The sequence below is a fragment of the Blennius ocellaris genome, assembly GCF_963422515.1.
Source record: "Blennius ocellaris genome assembly, contig: SCAFFOLD_50, whole genome shotgun sequence".
In the NCBI taxonomy this organism is placed as follows: Eukaryota; Metazoa; Chordata; class Actinopteri; order Blenniiformes; family Blenniidae; genus Blennius; species Blennius ocellaris.
This window is the reverse complement of record NW_027661850.1, coordinates 350,911-370,332: the sequence shown is the minus strand read 5'-3', so window position 1 is coordinate 370,332 and position 19,422 is coordinate 350,911. Positions and strand designations below refer to the sequence as shown.

Sequence of the window (19,422 nt, the reverse complement as noted above, 5' to 3'; positions counted from 1 at the left end):
TTGTATGTCTGTGTGTCTATTGTAGCGACACCGCAATTTCGTTGTACCATGTACAATGACAATAAAGCATCTAATCTAATCTAATCACGGAAAACTTGTGCAGCGAATAGATGGACTAATACAATTAGAGTAAATAACTCAGAATGTGGAAGTCATATTCTTCAAACAAGCCATGATAAAATGAATTCACAATGCTCATTTTTACCTTAACAGTGCATCATGTCCTGTCAGATAACAGCATATTTAAATATTACAATGAAGTAAAAAAATCAATTTAATAATAGCTACTATTAGTATCAATTATATACATTTTTAAAATTTACCTCGTAGTTCTAAAAACATTTAACCACACAAAATGTTTTTCTTTGAAAAAGACATCAAATCAAATCCCTGTAAACTTCATTCTTCATATTTTTAAATTTATATTATCGCCAGAATGTGTCAGGAATACATTATTATTACTGTTGTTGTTTTTGTTGTTGTTGTTACAATAATGTTGTTGTTGTTGTTATAATAATTGACAAAAACTATGAGATAATAGATTTTAAAAAATGGAACACAACACAAATCTTACAGCATGCAAACAAACACACACACAAACAAATAGTTTGAAAATTACTTAACATTAAAAGATATGCTATTTATAAAATTGTAAAAGAAGGTAGTAGTTTTAAATATCATTCTGCATTGTTTCCTATTGTTAGTGTAAACATGTATCTTGGTTTTCTGTCCTGTCTTTTTCAGATTAAAAAACCTTATTGCGACATCAGACTGCGTTTCTTTCTTTCTGATTCCAATTTGTCGCCTCACACCCGTCAGAATCCTTCAATGATTGTCCAATGAGAGCAGCAGGAGAGTCTGTTTCTTCCGGTAAAGCAGCAGAGCTCCTAATCCCTGTTAATCTGCATTAAGACATCATGTGGTCACCTTTGGAGGGTGACACAGCAGCTCCAACAGATTGAGGAGATCTTCGGATACCTTCAGAGAAGCAGCAGCTCTACGGAGAGATGGATTTACAGAGCATCATCGAGCAGCTGGAGACCGGAGAGCAGGATGCTGCACTGGCTGCTCTGCAGAGCTACAACCAGGAGGTAAACCAGCTCTGATCCACACTTACAGGAAGTAAACCAGCTCTGATCCACACTAACAGGAAGTAAACCAGCTCTGATCCACACTAACAGGAAGTAAACCAGCTCTGAGCCACACTAACAGGAAGTAAACCAGCTCTGAGCCACACTAACAGGAAGTAAACCAGCTCTGATCCACACTAACAGGAAGTAAACCAGCTCTGAGCCACACTAACAGGACGTAAACCAGCTCTGATCCACACTAACAGGAAGTAAACCAGCTCTGATCCACACTAACAGGAAGTAAACCAGCTCTGAGCCACACTAACAGGAAGTAAACCAGCTCTGATCCACACTAACAGGAAGTAAACCAGCTCTGATCCACACTAACAGGAAGTAAACCAGCTCTGATCCACACTAACAGGAAGTAAACCAGCTTTGATCCACACTAACAGGAAGTAAACCAGCTCTGATCCACACTAACAGGAAGTAAACCAGCTCTGATCCACACTAACAGGAAGTAAACCAGCTCTGATCCACACTAACAGGAAGTAAACCAGCTCTGATCCACACTAACAGGAAGTAAACCAGCTCTGAGCCACACTAACAGGAAGTAAACCAGCTCTGGTCCACACTAACAGGAAGTAAACCAGCTCTGATCCACACTAACAGGAAGTAAACCAGCTCTGAGCCACACTAACAGGAAGTAAACCAGCTCTGAGCCACACTAACAGGAAGTAAACCAGCTCTGATCCACACTAACAGGAAGTAAACCAGCTCTGATCCACACTAACAGGAAGTAAACCAGCTCTGATCCACACTAACAGGAAGTAAACCAGCTTTGATCCACACTAACAGGAAGTAAACCAGCTCTGATCCACACTAACAGGAAGTAAACCAGCTCTGATCCACACTAACAGGAAGTAAACCAGGGGTGCTTCCTAATAGTCTCTCATATCTTCTTTTCTATCCACCTTTCCTTAACCCCCTGGATGACATCACAGTGTTAAGGAAAGGTATTAGGAGGCTTCCTAAATGAGTTAAGGAAAGGTGTTAGGAGACTTCCTAAAGGAGTTAGTGAAAGGCAATCACGTTGTTGTGACAGTCAGACTGCACTTGTTAAGACGGCAACAACTACAAGTTACAAGTTGGGAAAATGTAATTCTCCAGTTGGGAACATTCTCATGACAAAAAACTTACATACCACATCCTGTTTGATGGCTTTTAAAACACATCCATACGACAGAATAGTCTCCTGAAATGAAAGTGAGAGCTGGAAACCCCACGAGAAGTGAAAAGGATGGGTCCCAACTCAGTACCCTGTGGAACGCCATCATTCTCTTCAGTACGAATTGAACCCTTTAGAGAGCAGCCTTAAGATGAACAAGTTAAGATGTACAAATTCTGCTTTAACAAATTTGCATAGAAATATCATATGAAGCAGGGAAGCAAAATTCTTTACTACAATTCCTAAAGCTAGAGGGTTGACAACAACACTAACAGCTTAATATGCAGACCAGAAATATGTGGTCCTGCTGTTGTTTGGCCGGACGAATGTGCCGCCCCTGAAACAATAACATGTGGTTTGACTCACTGGTCAGGAAGGAGTTAAGCATAATCTGCTCTGCTTTCTGCAAAGGTTTAAAAGCAGGAGTGCTTCATTTACTAATTGCAGCTTGAGCTTTGCGTCTGCTTGTCCAGGTGACCCTCCCTGGATGCTTCTCCAAGCAGTGTGGCAGTTGATCTGGAAAGCAATAGGATTAGATCCTGTGATACACAAATAGAGTCGCCTATAGCCTGGTCCAGTCGCACCGGAGAACGAAAGCTTACCACCGGAGAATCTGCCATATAAGGAGAAGAAGAAGGTGTGACATTGATTTAATCTAAAGTGGAAGAACCTTTAATATAAAGTCAAGCTGTTCTTCACACATGCCAAAAAAAAGAACATAGAAACAAAAATATACCAACTCATGAGGCAGATTCATTAAAAAGCTGAACATGATAAAGATGATAAGGATGGGATTTGAAGACAAGCGTAGTCACAGTTGGGACTGTAGCGAATATTATTCATTTCTTCATGTAAACATGACAAGAACCTGTGGTACTTCCTTCTGGCCATCAGTAGGAAGACGTCATCACTTTTCTAAGTGGTGTGGATCTGATCAAACAGTTGTGAGAGATTTATGGCAACAGCTTTTGTTCTTCCTCTTTGAGAAGTGAAAGGTGAAGAGACCTGTGGCTCTTCTCACATGGTTTCAACTCTGTGTGACACTGTTCTGTTGATATGTGAGGAAGCGCTTGTTTGAGATGGCTGCAGTAAGGATCTAGCCAGCTAAAGTCCAATGGCTGAAGCAGATGTGATCCAGGAGAACGACAGCTCTGAGACGTCTCTGTGGACGAGCTGGAATTCATCTCAACCTGTGGTCAGGGTCCGGATCCAGTGATCCACCAGAGGAATCAACAGCTCTGCCAGGGTGGGATAAAAGAAAACCTTTCAGCAACCAATAAAAAAAAAAGACAGAGAACATAAGGGTTCTTGGTATTTCATATAATAAAGCCAATATCTTAATATTTTCCATATCTTTTATGTTCAGTACATTATGGGATGTTATAAAATGACCCCCAGCCCAGAGAGCCACACCCCCAGTCAAAGAGCCACACCCCCAGCCCAGAGAGCCACCCCCCCAGTCAGAGAGCCACACCCCCAGCCCAGAGAGCCACACCCCCAGTCAGAGAGAGCCACACCCCCAGTCAGAGAGCGCCACACCCCCAGTCAGAGAGCCACCCCCCCAGTCAGAGAGAGCCACACCCCCAGTGAGAGAGCCACACCCCCAGTCAGAGAGAGCCACACCCCCAGTCAGAGAGCCACACCCCCAGTCAGAGAGAGCCACACCCCCAGTCAGAGAGCCACACCTCCAGTCAGAGAGAGCCACACCCCCAGTCAGAGAGCCACACCCCCAGTGAGAGAGCCACACCCTCAGTCAGAGAGCCACACCCTCAGTCAGAGAGCCACACCTCCAGTCAGAGAGCCACACCCCCAGTCAGAGAGCCACCCCCCCAGTCAGAGAGCCACACCCCCAGTCAGAGAGAGCCACACCCCCAGTCAGAGAGCCACAGCCCCAGTGAGAGAGCCACACCCCCAGTCAGAGAGCCACACCCCCAGTCAGAGAGCCACACCTCCAGTCAGAGAGAGCCACACCCCCAGTCAGAGAGCCACACCCCCAGTGAGAGAGCCACACCCCCAGTCAGAGAGCCACACCTCCAGTCAGAGAGCCACACTCCCAGTCAGAGAGCCACACCCCCAGTCAGAGAGAGCCACACCCCCAGTCAGAGAGCCACACCCCCAGTCAGAGAGAGCCACACCCCCAGTCAGAGAGCCACACCCCCAGTCAGAGAGAGCCACACCCCCAGTCAGAGAGCCACACCCCCAGTGAGAGAGCCACACCCCCAGTCAGAGAGCCACACCTCCAGTCAGAGAGCCACACTCCCAGTCAGAGAGCCACACCCCCAGTCAGAGAGAGCCACACCCCCAGTCAGAGAGCCACACCCCCAGTGAGAGAGCCACACCCCCAGTCAGAGAGCCACACCCCCAGTCAGAGAGAGCCACACCCCCAGTCAGAGAGCCACACCCTCAGTCAGAGAGCCACACCCCCAGTCAGAGAGCCACACCCTCAGTCAGAGAGCCACACCCCCAGTCAGAGAGCCACACCCCCAGTCAGAGAGCCACACCCCCAGTCAGAGAGAGCCACACCCCCAGTCAGAGAGCCACACCAGGATATCTGAAAAAACAGTGATATTTCTCTACATTTGGGTTCATTTACACATAAACCAGCTACGAGTCACCACAAATGATGATTCTTGAAAACTCCGTCCACAGTGGAGAGGGAAATAGCTGTTGTGGTTTTTTTTAATCTGGGTACGTGTAAACGTGGCCTGAGGCTCTCAAGGACCAGAATTTCCCACCCCTGGTCTAGGCTATAGATTTCAGGACATTTTGGTGTGCTTTATAGCCCTACACATCCCTACCTTTGGGGTCATGGTATGTGAAAATGCAATGATTTAAAGTGGTCATGACACAAAAAAAGTTTGAAGAAAGCAACAGACCGTGTAGATTTAAGTCACGTCTCAATGATCTGAAGAAAAATGGCCGGATGGTTCAGGCGATGTAAATATGTAGATATTACTATTCCAAAACTTATGAATGCGGTCGTCTTCAGACTGGGGCTGGTGTCCACCATGTGAAGTTTGGGATCATGTGCAGCTGAGATATATACACTTCAATTTTCACAAGGAAATGTCCAAATTCCCACACTGCCACAGATTGATGACGTCACCATTTTCTGCATGACTCATCATCAACGTGTCAATGTTTAGGTCACTACATTTAAGGTTAATATGGGTAGTGAGCTAACAAAAATACATCAACGTGTCAAAAAGTTGGCACTATGACTGCACAGATGAGCACATTTAGGGCTTCAAAACTGCCGCAGTCCTGGCCGAAAAAGAACGTTTTTAACTTTAACAACAACAACAACAACAACAATAATAATAAATTGCATTCTAATAAGGGTTCTCACAATGTTTTATGCTTAGACCCTAACAAGTAAAATCTATTGTTTACATCCTGTACATGTGGTGAACGAGAGAATGAGAGTTCAGGTGCACTATCCCACACACAAGTTTTGAAACATGTGAGGTGTACTTGTTTTAAAGAAAAGGGTAGTGCTAAAGTAATCTTTAGTGTATGTAAGCGTATTGTTCTCTCTGAAATCTGTATCCTATAAAATGATTGTATGCGTCAATCTGTCTGAGTGCTTGACACTGGCATTAGGTCCAACATGTTCTCTGGCTGATCTTCTGTTTGTTTGATTCCTGCAGATGAACCAGTGCTTCACATTCAGACAACAAGAGGAGCAGGACAGGAAGGTCTGTCAACTCAAGACTTAAAATACCCCGGGTCTCCAACGGTTGTGGTATGAATCATTGGAGACACTGTAAGATGTGTATGTTGTTTTAATAGTGTGTCTCATGTACATGCACAAACACATATTCAGCCAGTGTTTTACTTGAACATTTCAGAACAGTCCTATTACATTTGACACAAAGTACCAAGAAGAAATATCTGAAACTTCTTTCGTACTTGACACTATTTTAAATTGCAGGATGAGCTCAAACCTTTTAAAGAGCCTGTACTCTGTTATTGTGGAGTCACACAGCTACCTGCAGCACAAACAAAGGTGGAAAAGTAGAGTTACTTCAAGTCTAAGAATGTTTGCGCTGTTCTTTGCTTCACATGCTTCACTTTCATCGTCTCACCTGGATGCAGTTTAGTGACTTTCAATAAGATCCCGTCTCTGAACTGAGAGGTGAAAACCCTGTCACATCTGTAAAGACGGTATAGCATTGATTTCTGACTCACTGTAACTGTAACTGGTCTGGTCCAGGAACCAGGAACCAGGAGACGGACTGTAACAGTGGTTTGGTTCAGGAACCAGGAGACGGACTGTAACATAGGCCTGGTCCAGGAAACAGGAGATGGACTGTTACGGTGGTCTGGTCCAGGAACCAGGAGACAGACTGTTACGGTGGTCTGGTCCAGGAACCAGGAGACGGACTGTAACAGTGGTCTGGTCCAGGAACCAGGAGATAGACTGTAATGGTGGTTTGATCTTGGAACCAGGAGACGGACTGTAACATAGGCCTGGTCCAGGAACCAGGAGACGGACTGTAACGGTGGTATGATCCAGGAACCAGGAGACGGACTGTAACATAGGCCTGGTCCAGGAACCAGGAGACAGACTGTAACAGTGGTCTGGTCCAGGAACCAGGACACGGACTGTAACGGTGGTCTGGTCCAGGAACCAGGACACGGACTGTAACGGTGGTTTGGTCCAGGAACCAGGAGACAGACTGTAACAGTGGTCTGGTCCAGGAACCAGGACACGGACTGTAACGGTGGTCTGGTCCAGGAACCAGGACACGGACTGTAACGGTGGTTTGGTCCAGGAACCAGGAGACGGACTGTAACATAGGCCTGGTCCAGGAACCAGGAGACAGACTGTAACAGTGGTCTGGTCCAGGAACCAGGAGACAGACTGTAACGGTGGTCTGGTCCAGGAACCAGGAGACAGACTGTAACAGTGGTCTGGTCCAGGAACCAGGACACGGACTGTAACAGTGGTCTGGTCCAGGAACCAGGACACGGACTGTAACGGTGGTTTGGTCCAGGAACCAGGAGACAGACTGTAACAGTGGTCTGGTCCAGGAACCAGGAGACGGACTGTAACGGTGGTTTGGTCCAGGAACCAGGAGACAGACTGTAACGGTGGTAGAACGTAGCTCAACAGCCGTTTCCCTGGCAACCTATATAAACACACGCTGATTAAAGTTGTCTTTCACATGAAGCCATTAAAAGGCTCATTTTATTAAAAAATCCAGCTTTCATTTCCAGTAGTTTGTAGTTTGTTTAGTAGTTGCTGTTGAACCAAAAGTCTGGCTTCATTATAAAGAAGTTCTGTGGTAGAAACTAGTGGAGCGTCTCACAGCGGAGCGCCCCCTGCTGCTTCATGCAGACCTCAGTCTGTGGTCATAACGCCATACAAGACCTGGAAGTGAACTTAGTTACAATCATGTTACCATGAAAAGACTGAAAAAACCACAATGGAAAACTTCTTCTAAGTGATACAGTATATCTGACGCAGCTGCCAGTGCCGCAGCTCTGGACCTCCAGCGCCACAGCCCTGCGATCGTGATTAAATTATCTTCTTCCCTTTTATTATGACTTCAGGGAACGACTTATTATATGGTTCCCACGTGTTATTTTTTTCTCTATAAACACTGTGGGGCTCCATGTTGGCTGTAGATTTCAGAAAGCCGGTTCAGAGTCTCTTCCACCTTGTCGGTAGTGATAACTCCAGAGATAACTCCGCTCCCAGCTGATGATGCGTCTGTTCCCCCCCCCCCCCCCCAATAACAGGGGCTGACACACATCTACAACTATCCCTAACTAACCCTAACCCTAACCAGTTACCAAACCATACCAAGTGACTGAGTAGTGGGAAGACTCCAAACTCCCTTGAGCACAGGGAGAACATGGAAACTCTCATCTACAACTCATTATTAAGAAATATTTACATTCTATTTGTGCTTCCAGGAATATACATGTAACACAATCCATTGTTTTGTGTTATACAGCGATTGGGAGAGTTGGTGATCAATTTCCTGAATAGAGACTTGCAGCCATCCTGTTTGCTCGCCTGTCTGGAAACTGTCCGCATCCTGACCAGAGACCAACAATGCTTGGAACCATTTATTAACCACCAGGCCTTGTCCACTCTCGCTTCCTACGCTGGCATTTCTGTGTCCAGTTCTCCAACAGCTCCTCACAGCCAGTCATTGGAGGGCCAAGGTAAGTCCTGTAAACAACCCAGAGTCCACCGAATCTCCCAACATTCCAAATCCAAACAGCCATGCTGTAATCCTTCCAAATCAACCTCCACACCCAAACAAGCTTGCAGAGAGCATGAATATATATCCATCCATCCATCTATCCATTTTCTTTTTCATTTAGTCCACATGTGATTGCAAGGGCACCATGGAGAGCAGAACAGGCCAATCATCCCTGTGGGCATGCTGAGTGGACTAATGATGGGAGCCTGGGTGGACCCAGCATGGGAGCACACCAGGTGGCACCTTAACAAGATACCAACTCAAACTGGATCTTCTCAATTTGAAGGGATATCAGATCAACTTTATGTGTGGATGTGTTGAGCTTGTCAGTCAGTCTGTCGATATTTCACAAAAAACATTTTCAACCATCCCGGTCATGACAGAGAGGTGTGGATCAACCGGTCAACAGAGAACTCAGATCCTTCCTCACAGCAGTCTGGTACCATGTCCACTGTGAACGACTGTCCAGAACGACTGTCAGTCTGAATGTGCAGTCCAATGGGGGAGTAGTGCATTGCTCGTGCAGTGCCGGAGAACTGAAGCAGAAACTGGCTCTTGGAACATTAAAGGTCATCTCACTGGGGGTAGGAGCTGGAGTGGGAGCAGGAGGTTGAGAGGTACCAACTCAATGTTGTCGGGCTCCACTCCTCGATAAGGGCTGGACTCTTTCCTACTTGGGCGGCGCACAGGGTGAGAGGCTCCGGGTGGGGGTGGAGAGCCTCACAACCCCCCAGCTGGCAGCCACACAGGTGGAGTGTCCCGGTGGACAAGAAGGTTGCCTCCTTGTGGCTTAAGATGGCAGGAAGGAAAACTCTGACTGTTGTTTGTGCCTATGCACCAAACAGGAGTTCAGAGTCTTCGGCCTTCCTGGAGCAAGTGGGTCGGGACCAGCAAAGAAGACCACGAACTAACTCTAGGTCCAACTGGAAGGAGGTTCTCCTGGAGAGCTGGACAAAGTTTTCAGGGACAGAGATGCCTGGGCTTCTCTCCTCTCTGTGCTGCCACTGAGGCCCCAGATGGACTGAACAGGAAAGAAGATGGATGGGTGGATGGACCAGATTTGGTCAGAACTGGTTGTGACTATAACCAGTTGTGACTATAACCCTGAAACCCTCATTCATGGACGGATGAATGAATGGATATGTCTGCAGTTTTGAACGAGCAGCACACATTCAATATAGAATCATTCCATTAAAAAAAGGATAATAAAAATCCTCAAAAGAATAAAGTATCAGGTTATTTAGGAGGGGGATGTCGAGCAAGCTGCTTTTTTTCTTATTTGTCTTCATATTTGAAGAGGACAGAGGAGAGGCTGGGCGGGCAGCAGAGGAATGGAGTGAAATTGCGAAGGAATCGATGCCTCCTTCAGAAAACACTGACCAAGAAGTGATTGTTGAGGCTCTTAAGTCCATCAGTAATATTCTGCTTCACAGTGAGACCGGACAGGTTAGGCTTCCTTTTCTTTGACTTAGAATGTTGTTTGTTGATCCTCCATGAAATGTGACTAATGGATGGATGGATGGATGGATGGATGGATGGATGGATGGATGGATGGCAGGTGGTGGCAGCAGATCTCCAGCTGATTGAAGGCGTGGCAAAGAGACTGAAGCAATGCCACGATTCCACTTGGAACCACGAGGTATGAACACAAATTCAGTAGATGATTAAATGTAATCCCATTACTGTTGTACATATGCAGTTTGGTCATGGTCCCTGGAAAACAAATATGTTGCAGGCTGTTGGTAGAGGCTTTGAAGGCCTTCCAAAGACTGCTGCTGTGTCCACCACGATCCTCAGTGGAAGCAGCAGGTCCTCAACATGACAACCAGTAACACATTCTTTAGCAGTTCTTATGACTTAGTGATTTCGAGTTATTTTGGCATCCCGTCCTTTTATACAGTAGATTGACATGCTCTCAGTAGAGAAGTGACAGAGAGCCTTATTTACTGCAGCTCATCAGACAGGCTGGGTTTCTTTGAATATTTGACCATGATTGTTGTGTCACTGTAAAAGCAGAAATGTGTCCTAGAAGAATGATGATGAGGATGAACCAATTGTTCAGTCCTTGCATTAGACAACTGAGGGTTAAATGAACATGGAGGTTTGATATTCAACAACGTTCCATGCTTCCATGCTCTATCTGCCCAGGTCCGTTTCTTTGACCTGCGTGTGACCTTCTTGCTGACAGCGTTGAGAGTGGACGTCAGAGAGCAGCTGGCTCGAGAGCTTCATGGCATCACTCTCTTAGGTATCTCCTTGTATTAGGTGTGATCCTCCAGGACTGGTTGAGAACATCTTTTGTCCTTGTGAGATCTTATTGGCCTGTGACTGGACTTCTTGTCGGACAGTGTGTTGTTCCTGGTGTTGAATCCATTTCCAGGTCAACAGTCTTCAACTGATGTAGTGTCCAACACACATCCATTTCCATTCATCTTTTATTCCGAGTGAGGTCTTGAATAAGACTACACCACGCACAAGTCACTAGTCCATTACAACACTAAAGGTTCCCACAAACTGTGCAATTCTCGGCCATCTGACACCGTCCAGAAAAGCATTGGGTACATGCTCAGACACCCCCTCTCTTTCCAAGCCACAATGGAATCCATGTTCTCCTCTTCCTCTTTTTGGAATGTGTCTCCAATAATAAAAAAGACCTCCAGGGTGGACTCTCTGCCTATGTTTAGCGCCTTTATTTTTCCTGAACGGATGGTGCACACTTATGATGTTTCATTGTTGCATTGCTGCGTTGACGTGATAGTCATGATGAGTCAGCACAGATTCTGCTCATCCAGTCTGCAGAAATGATCGTCTGGTACAGCTGTGGCCAGTGTGACGGCTGTGATGAGCCTGACGGCCGACAATCCAGCAATTTGTGGAGCCTTTACAGGGAGAAACACAATTACCTGCAAGCACATTCTAAGGCCACATTTACACATTCCCAGATATTTGAAAGAACAATGATATTTGTCCGCGTTTGGGTGCATTTACACATAAACAGCGATGATTCCTGAAAACTCTGTCTCCGGTTGCCTCTAAAGGAGGGTAGGCAGATATTTCCGTCATAATTAGTGACGTGATGTTTTTTTCCAGGATTCTGATTGCAATCATGGCTTCATGCTTCTTGCTACACTGCCCCCTATAGGTTTGGCTGCTTATCGCAGCTCTGAACCAGGTGGATATGCAGGTCCATGTAAATAAAGAGTTCTTTTATAAATGTAAAGGAGAAATATCTTTTCTTTTTAAAAACTCTGGGTACATGTAAACTTGGCCTCAGCCAGAGCCAGTATATAGTCATTGTGGGAATGCGTGAAGAAGTCCCCAGAGAAAACCCTCTGGCCTATCAGAAATAGGTCTGATCACAATTAAGCTTTGTAAAGTTGCACAAGGACAAGAACAAAAGACACTGAAGCCGAGGACATTAAGGAGTAGACCAGGTGAATAGGCCTTCCTTTCTGTGTAGGTAATCAGCTGGATGCCACTCTGGGTCTGTGTTGGCCCGGGACGCTGGAGACCGCCAGGGCAAAGTTTGAAGACCTCCCCCCAGAGGATCTGCCCCCCCTGAGCCGGCAGCAGACTGAACTCGCCATGGAGACACTCAAAATACTCTTTAATATCACCTTTGACACAAAGAGACGCAAGGTGGACGAGGTGAGAACACTGTCATTCATTCCACACATGTTCAGTCACGCTTTCATTCATCGTGTGTGTGTGTGTGTGTGTGTATGTGTGTGTGTGTGTGTGTGTGTGTGTGTGTGTGTGTGTGTGTGTGTGTGTGTGTGTGTGTGTGTGTGTGTGTGTGTGTGTGTGTGTGTGTGTGTGTGTGTGTGTGTGTGTGGGTGTGTGTGTGTGTGTGGGTGTGTGTGTGTGTGTGTGTGTGTGGGTGTGTGTGTGTGGGTGTGGGTGTGGGTGTGTGTGTGTGTGTGTAGGAAGACGCAGCAGATTACAGACACTTGGGAGCCATACTGCGACACTGTCTAATGAGCAGTGCAGGTGGAGAAGAAGAAACTTCAGATTTCCACAGGTAGCACCCCGCCACTTCCTCCATTACCTCCACAACTCAAAGCTCATAGCAAAGACATTTTCTCTGATTAGATAAATTGTCTCACGATCAAAAAAACCCATGAAAATACACAAACTAGTTCTCACTGGAAAAGCCTTTCTTGATGTCTGTTTCATCTTGTCTAATCTTCACCCTCCTCTTCCTCAGCCACACGGTGAATTTACTGGGCAACCTGCCTCTGCCGTGTCTGGATGTCCTGCTGATTCCCAAAGTGCAGCACGGATCCATTGAACACATGGGGGTCAACATGGACGCTGTCAACATGCTGCTGAACCTCATGGAGAAAAGGCTTGACCGGGTGAGATGGACAGTGAGCGTAGAGCCCTGGTGTTTGTGTTTCAGCATATCACCCACAAAGGACGACAATGAACTCAGGAAAATGAACTGCTGAACTGCCTCATTGACCTGTTGGTCCCACAGCAAGAGCCAGAAGTAAAAGGTTGGTTCAGTGTGTGTGTGTGTGTGTGTGTCTCAGGGCCAGAGGTTGAAGGAGACTCTTCTCCCGCCAATCAACCTGCTGACTGAAAGCGCTCGCATCCACAGGGAGACCAGGAAGTTCCTCAGGTCAAAGGTCAGTGCCTGGAGCATGTTGGTTGGTAACATTGGTTGATTTTGAGTGATTATACACTAAAAAATGTGGGTAGATTTTATGGTGACAAACTGTCAAACCATGACAGTGAAAATGTCTAAACTCTAAAATGGTTCTAAATCAGCCATTCAGGAAAAAAAACCTGGATTTTTCACCTTTTTTCTCTCCAAAAAATTTACATTTGAATTCTTGTAAACACTTTTTTGAGCAGAATGATGCTTTAAAATGTAAACACATTTTTGCATTTATTTCTTGAAAACAATACAATTTTTCACAGTTAAATGTTCATACTGATGTACTGATAACAAATCAAATTTATATCAAGTGCCATGGTGATTTTTGCATTTATTAATTAGCACTTATCATTGACTGTGGAAATTGATTGACAGTCATTTTTATGGGAAATTTCTTCATGGAGCTCGATATTTACTGGAATTTCTGGGATTCTTCACAGAATAAATAAGTAGTTTTAAATTTATACTGTCAATTTTGAAGCAAAATTATTTTTATGGGTCAAACCTTTCAATTACATTATTTTAATATAAAATCAACAATATCAATCCTTTTGTTTACAGTAAATGAAGAAAATGATGTACCATGACTTTGCGGTAGAGCCACAGCTGCTGCCATTCAGCAAATAGTGGTGTCCAGTGTATTTGTGTGTCTCCAGGTCCTACCTCCACTGCGGGATGTGAAAACCCGGCCCGAGGCGGGCGAAGCTCTGAGGAACAAGCTGGTGCGGCTGATGACGCACGTCGACACCGACGTGAAGGACGGCGCCGCCGAGTTCCTCTTCGTGCTTTGCAAAGAAAGTGGTGAGAAACAGGAAAACAACTGGAGAAACTAATGTTGGACAGCTGAACTCCAGTGGGAGTGATTTTTACCTTCACCAACAGAATTTGAGGTGTTTGTACTTATTTATTAGTTTCTATGTATGTATGTATGTATTTTACCAAGTTCAGGGATGATTCGTCATCATGTGGGGGCGATCGGCTCCTGGGGAGAGAAGATATGTCCTCTGTTAGTGGGTGGGAGGGTGAGAGAGAGAGTGGCTGGTGGTGGTGAGAGGGTGGGAGGGTGAGAGAGAGTGGCTGGTGGTGGTCAGAGGGTGGGAGGGTGAGAGAGAGAGTGGCTGGTGGTGGTCAGAGGGTGGGAGGGTGAGAGAGAGTGGCTGGTGGTGGTCAGAGGGTGGGAGGGTGAGAGAGAGTGGCTGGTGGTGGTCAGAGGGTGGGAGGGTGAGAGAGAGAGTGGCTGGTGGTGGTCAGAGGGTGGGAGGGTGAGAGAGAGTGGCTGGTGGTGGTCAGAGGGTGGGAGGGTGAGAGAGAGTGGCTGGTGGTGGCCAGAGGGCGGGAGGGTGAGAGAGTGAGTGGTTGGTGGTGGTCAGAGGGTGAGAGAGTGAGAGAGTGAGTGGTTGGTGGTGGTGAGAGGGTGGGAGGGTGAGAGAGAGTGGCTGGTGGTGGTGAGAGGGTGGGAGGGTGAGAGAGAGTGGCTGGTGGTGGTCAGAGGGTGGGAGGGTGAGAGAGAGTGGCTGGTGGTGGCCAGAGGGTGAGAGAGTGAGTGGTTGGTGGTGGTGAGAGGGTGGGAGGGTGAGAGAGAGTGGCTGGTGGTGGTCAGAGGGTGGGAGGGTGAGAGAGAGTGGCTGGTGGTGGCCAGAGGGCGGGAGGGTGAGAGAGTGAGTGGTTGGTGGTGGTCAGAGGGTGAGAGAGTGAGAGAGTGAGTGGTTGGTGGTGGTCAGAGGGTGAGAGAGTGAGAGAGAGAGTGGCTGGTGGTGGTCAGAGGGTGAGAGAGTGAGAGAGAGAGTGGTTGGTGGTGGTCAGAGGTTAAGAGAGTGAGAGAGTGAGTGGTTGGTGGTGGTCAGAGGGTGGGAGGGTGAGAGAGTGAGTGGTTGGTGGTGGTCAGAGGGTGAGAGAGAGAGTGGCTGGTGGTGGTCAGAGGGTGGGAGGGTGAGAGAGAGTGGCTAGTGGTGGTCAGAGGGTGAGAGAGAGTGGCTGGTGGTGGTCAGAGGGTGGGAGGGTGAGAGAGTGAGTGGTTGGTGGTGGTCAGAGGGTGAGAGAGTAAGAGAGAGAGTGGCTGGTGGTGGTCAGAGGGTGGGAGGGTGAGAGAGAGTGGCTGGTGGTGGTCAGAGGGTGAGAGAGAGAGTGGCTGGTGGTGGTCAGAGGGTGGGAGGGTGAGAGAGAGTGGCTGGTGGTGGTGAGAGGGCGGGAGGGTGAGAGAGTGAGTGGTTGGTGGTGGTCAGAGGGTGAGAGAGTGAGAGAGTGAGTGGTTGGTGGTGGTCAGAGGGTGAGAGAGTGAGAGAGTGAGTGGTTGGTGGTGGTCAGAGGGTGGGAGGGTGAGAGAGTGAGTGGTTGGTGGTGGTCAGAGGGTGAGAGAGTGAGAGAGTGAGTGGTTGGTGGTGGTCAGAGGGTGGGAGGGTGAGAGAGAGTGGCTGGTGGTGGCCAGAGGGTGGGAGGGTGAGAGAGAGTGGCTAGTGGTGGTCAGAGGGTGAGAGAGAGAGTGGCTGGTGGTGGTCAGAGGGTGGGAGGGTGAGAGAGAGAGTGGTTGGTGGTGGTCAGAGGGTGGGAGGGTGAGAGAGAGTGGCTAGTGGTGATCAGAGGGTGAGAGAGAGAGTGGCTGGTGGTGGTCAGAGGGTGGGAGGGTGAGAGAGTGAGTGGTTGGTGGTGGTCAGAGGGTGGGAGGGTGAGAGAGAGTGGCTGGTGGTGGTCAGAGGGTGGGAGGGTGAGAGAGAGTGGCTGGTGGTGGTCAGAGGGTGGGAGGGTGAGAGAGAGTGGCTGGTGGTGGTCAGAGGGTGGGAGGGTGAGAGAGAGTGGCTGGTAGTGGTCAGAGGGTGGGAGGGTGAGAGAGAGAGTGGCTGGTGGTGGTCAGAGGGTGGGAGGGTGAGAGAGAGAGTGGCTGGTGGTGGTCAGAGGGTGAGAGAGAGAGTGGCTGGTGGTGGTCAGAGGGTGGGAGGGTGAGAGAGTGAGTGGTTGGTGGTGGTCAGAGGGTGAGAGAGTGAGAGAGAGAGTGGTTGGTGGTGGTCAGAGGGTGAGAGAGTGAGAGAGAGAGTGGTTGGTGGTGGTCAGAGGGTGAGAGAGTGAGAGAGTGAGTGGTTGGTGGTGGTCAGAGGGTGAGAGAGTGAGAGAGAGAGTGGCTGGTGGTGGTCAGAGGGTGAGAGAGTGAGAGAGAGAGTGGTTGGTGGTGGTCAGAGGTTAAGAGAGTGAGAGAGTGAGTGGTTGGTGGTGGTCAGAGGGTGAGAGAGTGAGTGGCTGGTGGTGGTCAGAGGGTGGGAGGGTGAGAGAGTGAGTGGCTGGTGGTGGTCAGAGGGTGGGAGGGTGAGAGAGAGAGTGGCTGGTGGTGGTCAGAGGGTGAGAGAGAGAGTGGCTGGTGGTGGTCAGAGGGTGGGAGGGTGAGAGAGAGAGTGGCTGGTGGTGGTCAGAGGGTGAGAGAGTGAGAGAGAGAGTGGTTGGTGGTGGTCAGCGGGTGAGAGAGTGAGAGAGAGAGTGGTTGGTGGTGGTCAGAGGGTGAGAGAGTGAGAGAGAGAGTGGTTGGTGGTGGTCAGAGGGTGAGAGAGTGAGAGAGAGAGTGGCTGGTGGTGGTCAGAGGGTGAGAGAGTGAGACAGTGAGTGGCTGGTGGTGGTCAGAGGGTGGGAGGGTGAGAGAGTGAGTGGTTGGTGGTGGTCAGAGGGTGAGAGAGTGAGAGAGTGAGTGGCTGGTGGTGGTCAGAGGGTGGGAGGGTGAGAGAGTGAGTGGTTGGTGGTGGTCAGAGGGTGGGAGGGTGAGAGAGTGAGTGGTTGGTGGTGGTCAGAGGGTGAGAGAGTGAGAGAGAGAGTGGCTGGTGGTGGTCAGAGGGTGAGAGAGTGAGACAGTGAGTGGTTGGTGGTGGTCAGAGGGTGAGAGAGTGAGAGAGTGAGTGGTTGGTGGTGGTCACAGGACCTGATGGCACAAAATGGCCGCCTCTCATCTGTTGGCCACAGTTCAGCACCATCCAGTATGGAATGAATGAATAATCCAATGTTAAAGCGCTATATCAAAAAATTATTATTATTTACTCTGCTCCCCACCCCCTTCTCTACTCTCAGCCAATCACAGACCAACTCACTCTCACAAATGTTACTTGACACAGTGTTCAAGTAAAACAATGGAAGAGGAACCTAGCAATGCTAATAGATAGCATCGACTGCTGATGGACATGTGAGTTAGTACCCTGCTTCGTGGGGGGTCAAAGGTCGGGGGGGGGGGTCACAGAACTTGTCGAATGTGTGTACATCAGTGTCAAGCAGTGAAAACATGGAGCAATTCAAACAACTATGACAGATGATGAAAGGAGTGGAGTGCTGGATCAGAACCTTGTAATCTGTTGGTTTCCATGGTGACAGATGTGGCATTGGCGAAGGTCTTCGCTCTGCTTTAATCCTGTTTTCATTTAAATCCTGTCGATTGGTTGCCTGGGTGGAGAGTATTGAAGTCGTTGTCTCCATCAAGTTTCTAGGTTCATCAAGTACACGGGGTATGGAAACGCCGCCGGCCTGCTGGCGGCCCGGGGGCTGCTGAGGGGGGGGCGCCAGTCCGGGATGTACTCTGAGGACGAAGACTCGGAGACAGAAGAGTACCGAGAAGCCAAGGCCCAGTCAGTACTGCTCCCGTCACCACACTCCTCCGGAAGGCCCCGGTCCAGTCCCTCATGCTCTGTGGGTTCTGTCTCCAGCATCAACCCCGTCACCGGAGTGGTGCAGGAGGACCAGCCAGACCCCATGGAGGGCATGACGGAGGAGCAGAAGGAGTACGAGGCCATGAAGCTGGTCAGCATGTTCGACAAGCTGTCAAGGTCAGTGCTCCTTCTTCTCTGGATCGGACCTTTCAACATGGAGGTCCAGAGTGTGTGTTCTGTCTGGAACCCTGGAAATGGTTCTTCTGTCGTCTTGTGAAGGAACGTTGAAGGAACTAGATGAAGCCCACCTCATTGACACCAACAGGTCTTTCAGACATCCAGAGCCGCTTTCCTCACTTTCCACCACATGAAAATTAACTGCAGCTGCAAAACAATTAAGCTTTCAAATGAGGTGAACGCAGGATTTGACTTCCAGAAATAGTTTGGATGAAGATAAACATTGTGTTTTATTCATGAAGTTTCAATTAGGATGGGAAGTATTTGATAGTTTAGCCATTCTTACCTCTTAGACTCTTTTTTCCCCACAGTTTTCTGTTTCTCCATAGTTTAAAGTATTTTCTCTTGTAGAAGTCCTCGTCATTTCAGGGTTGGTTTTTTTTGTTAAGCTGTTTAGTAGTATTTTCTTGTTTTTCTTCCCTTTTTAGTTCAGTCTTTTTTAATGATGACTTTGTCTGCGTAAATAAAATGAAAACAAGCTGAAATGTTTATTCAGGTATAATTGATTGAAGGCTTCAGGGAGCCGCTACAGAAAGGCTGAAGAGCCACAGGTCGCTGACCTCTGGATGACACAGTTCCAATGTAAGGACTTTATTTGTCCCCGAGAGGACGATGGACACCATCAGGACGGTTTCCTCCTGCTGACGGATGACGCCACAGTGTAGATCCTCCAGCCCTGAGGCCCCTGAGCCCCGAGAGCCCCCTGAGCTCCGAGAGCCCCCTGAGTCCCCGATCCCCGAGAGCCCCCTGAGCTCCGAGAGCCCCCTGAGCCCCCAAAGCCCCCCGATCCCCGAGAGCCCGCTGAGCCCCGAGAGCCCCCTGAGCTCCGAGAGCCCCCTAAGCCCCCCGATCCCCGAGAGCCCCCTGAGCTTCGAGAGCCCCCTGATCCCCCTAAGCCCCCTAAGCCGCCTGACTTGTAGACATGTAGACTTGTAGACTCGTAGACTTGTAGACTCATAGACTCTTAGACTTGTAGACTCGTAGATTCGTAGACTCATAGACTTGTAGACATGTAGACTTGTAGACTTGTAGACTCGTAGACTCATAGACTCATAGACTTGTACACTTGTAGACTTGAATACACGGTGTTGAGCCCAGATGATGTTGGAGACTCCGATCATTATGTTACAGGTGAAAAATGGTCAAATGTGTGAAATTTAATCTTAAGAAAAAAGTTAAACATGACTAACCTGATGAGATGATTTCCTACTAATGAACTCCTCCTCCTCCTCCTCCTCCTCCTCTTCTCTGTAGGACCAACGTGATCCAGCCCATGCAGCTTGGTATGGACGGGAAGATGAAAGAGATGACTCCTGATGATTTACACAAACTTACCCACAATCCCTTGTTCCAGTCTGAAGAGCCCGGTCGCTCAGACAGCGAGGAAGAAGCATGA

General features: G+C 48.2%; 1 protein-coding gene across 1 annotated transcript; it reads left to right on the top strand.

Moving 5' to 3' along the window:
• Positions 1 to 1,007: 1,007 nt before the first annotated feature.
• ric8a (RIC8 guanine nucleotide exchange factor A) lies at positions 1,008 to 19,422 on the top strand (the record flags this gene model as incomplete). The annotated part of the gene is given in 14 exon segments (XM_080522262.1): positions 1,008 to 1,091; positions 5,946 to 5,993; positions 8,262 to 8,475; positions 9,821 to 9,838; positions 9,841 to 9,962; positions 10,075 to 10,155; positions 10,665 to 10,764; positions 11,977 to 12,164; positions 12,443 to 12,537; positions 12,724 to 12,874; positions 13,052 to 13,147; positions 13,836 to 13,980; positions 17,624 to 17,966; positions 19,281 to 19,422. Coding segments are annotated over 14 exon segments (1,827 nt in total).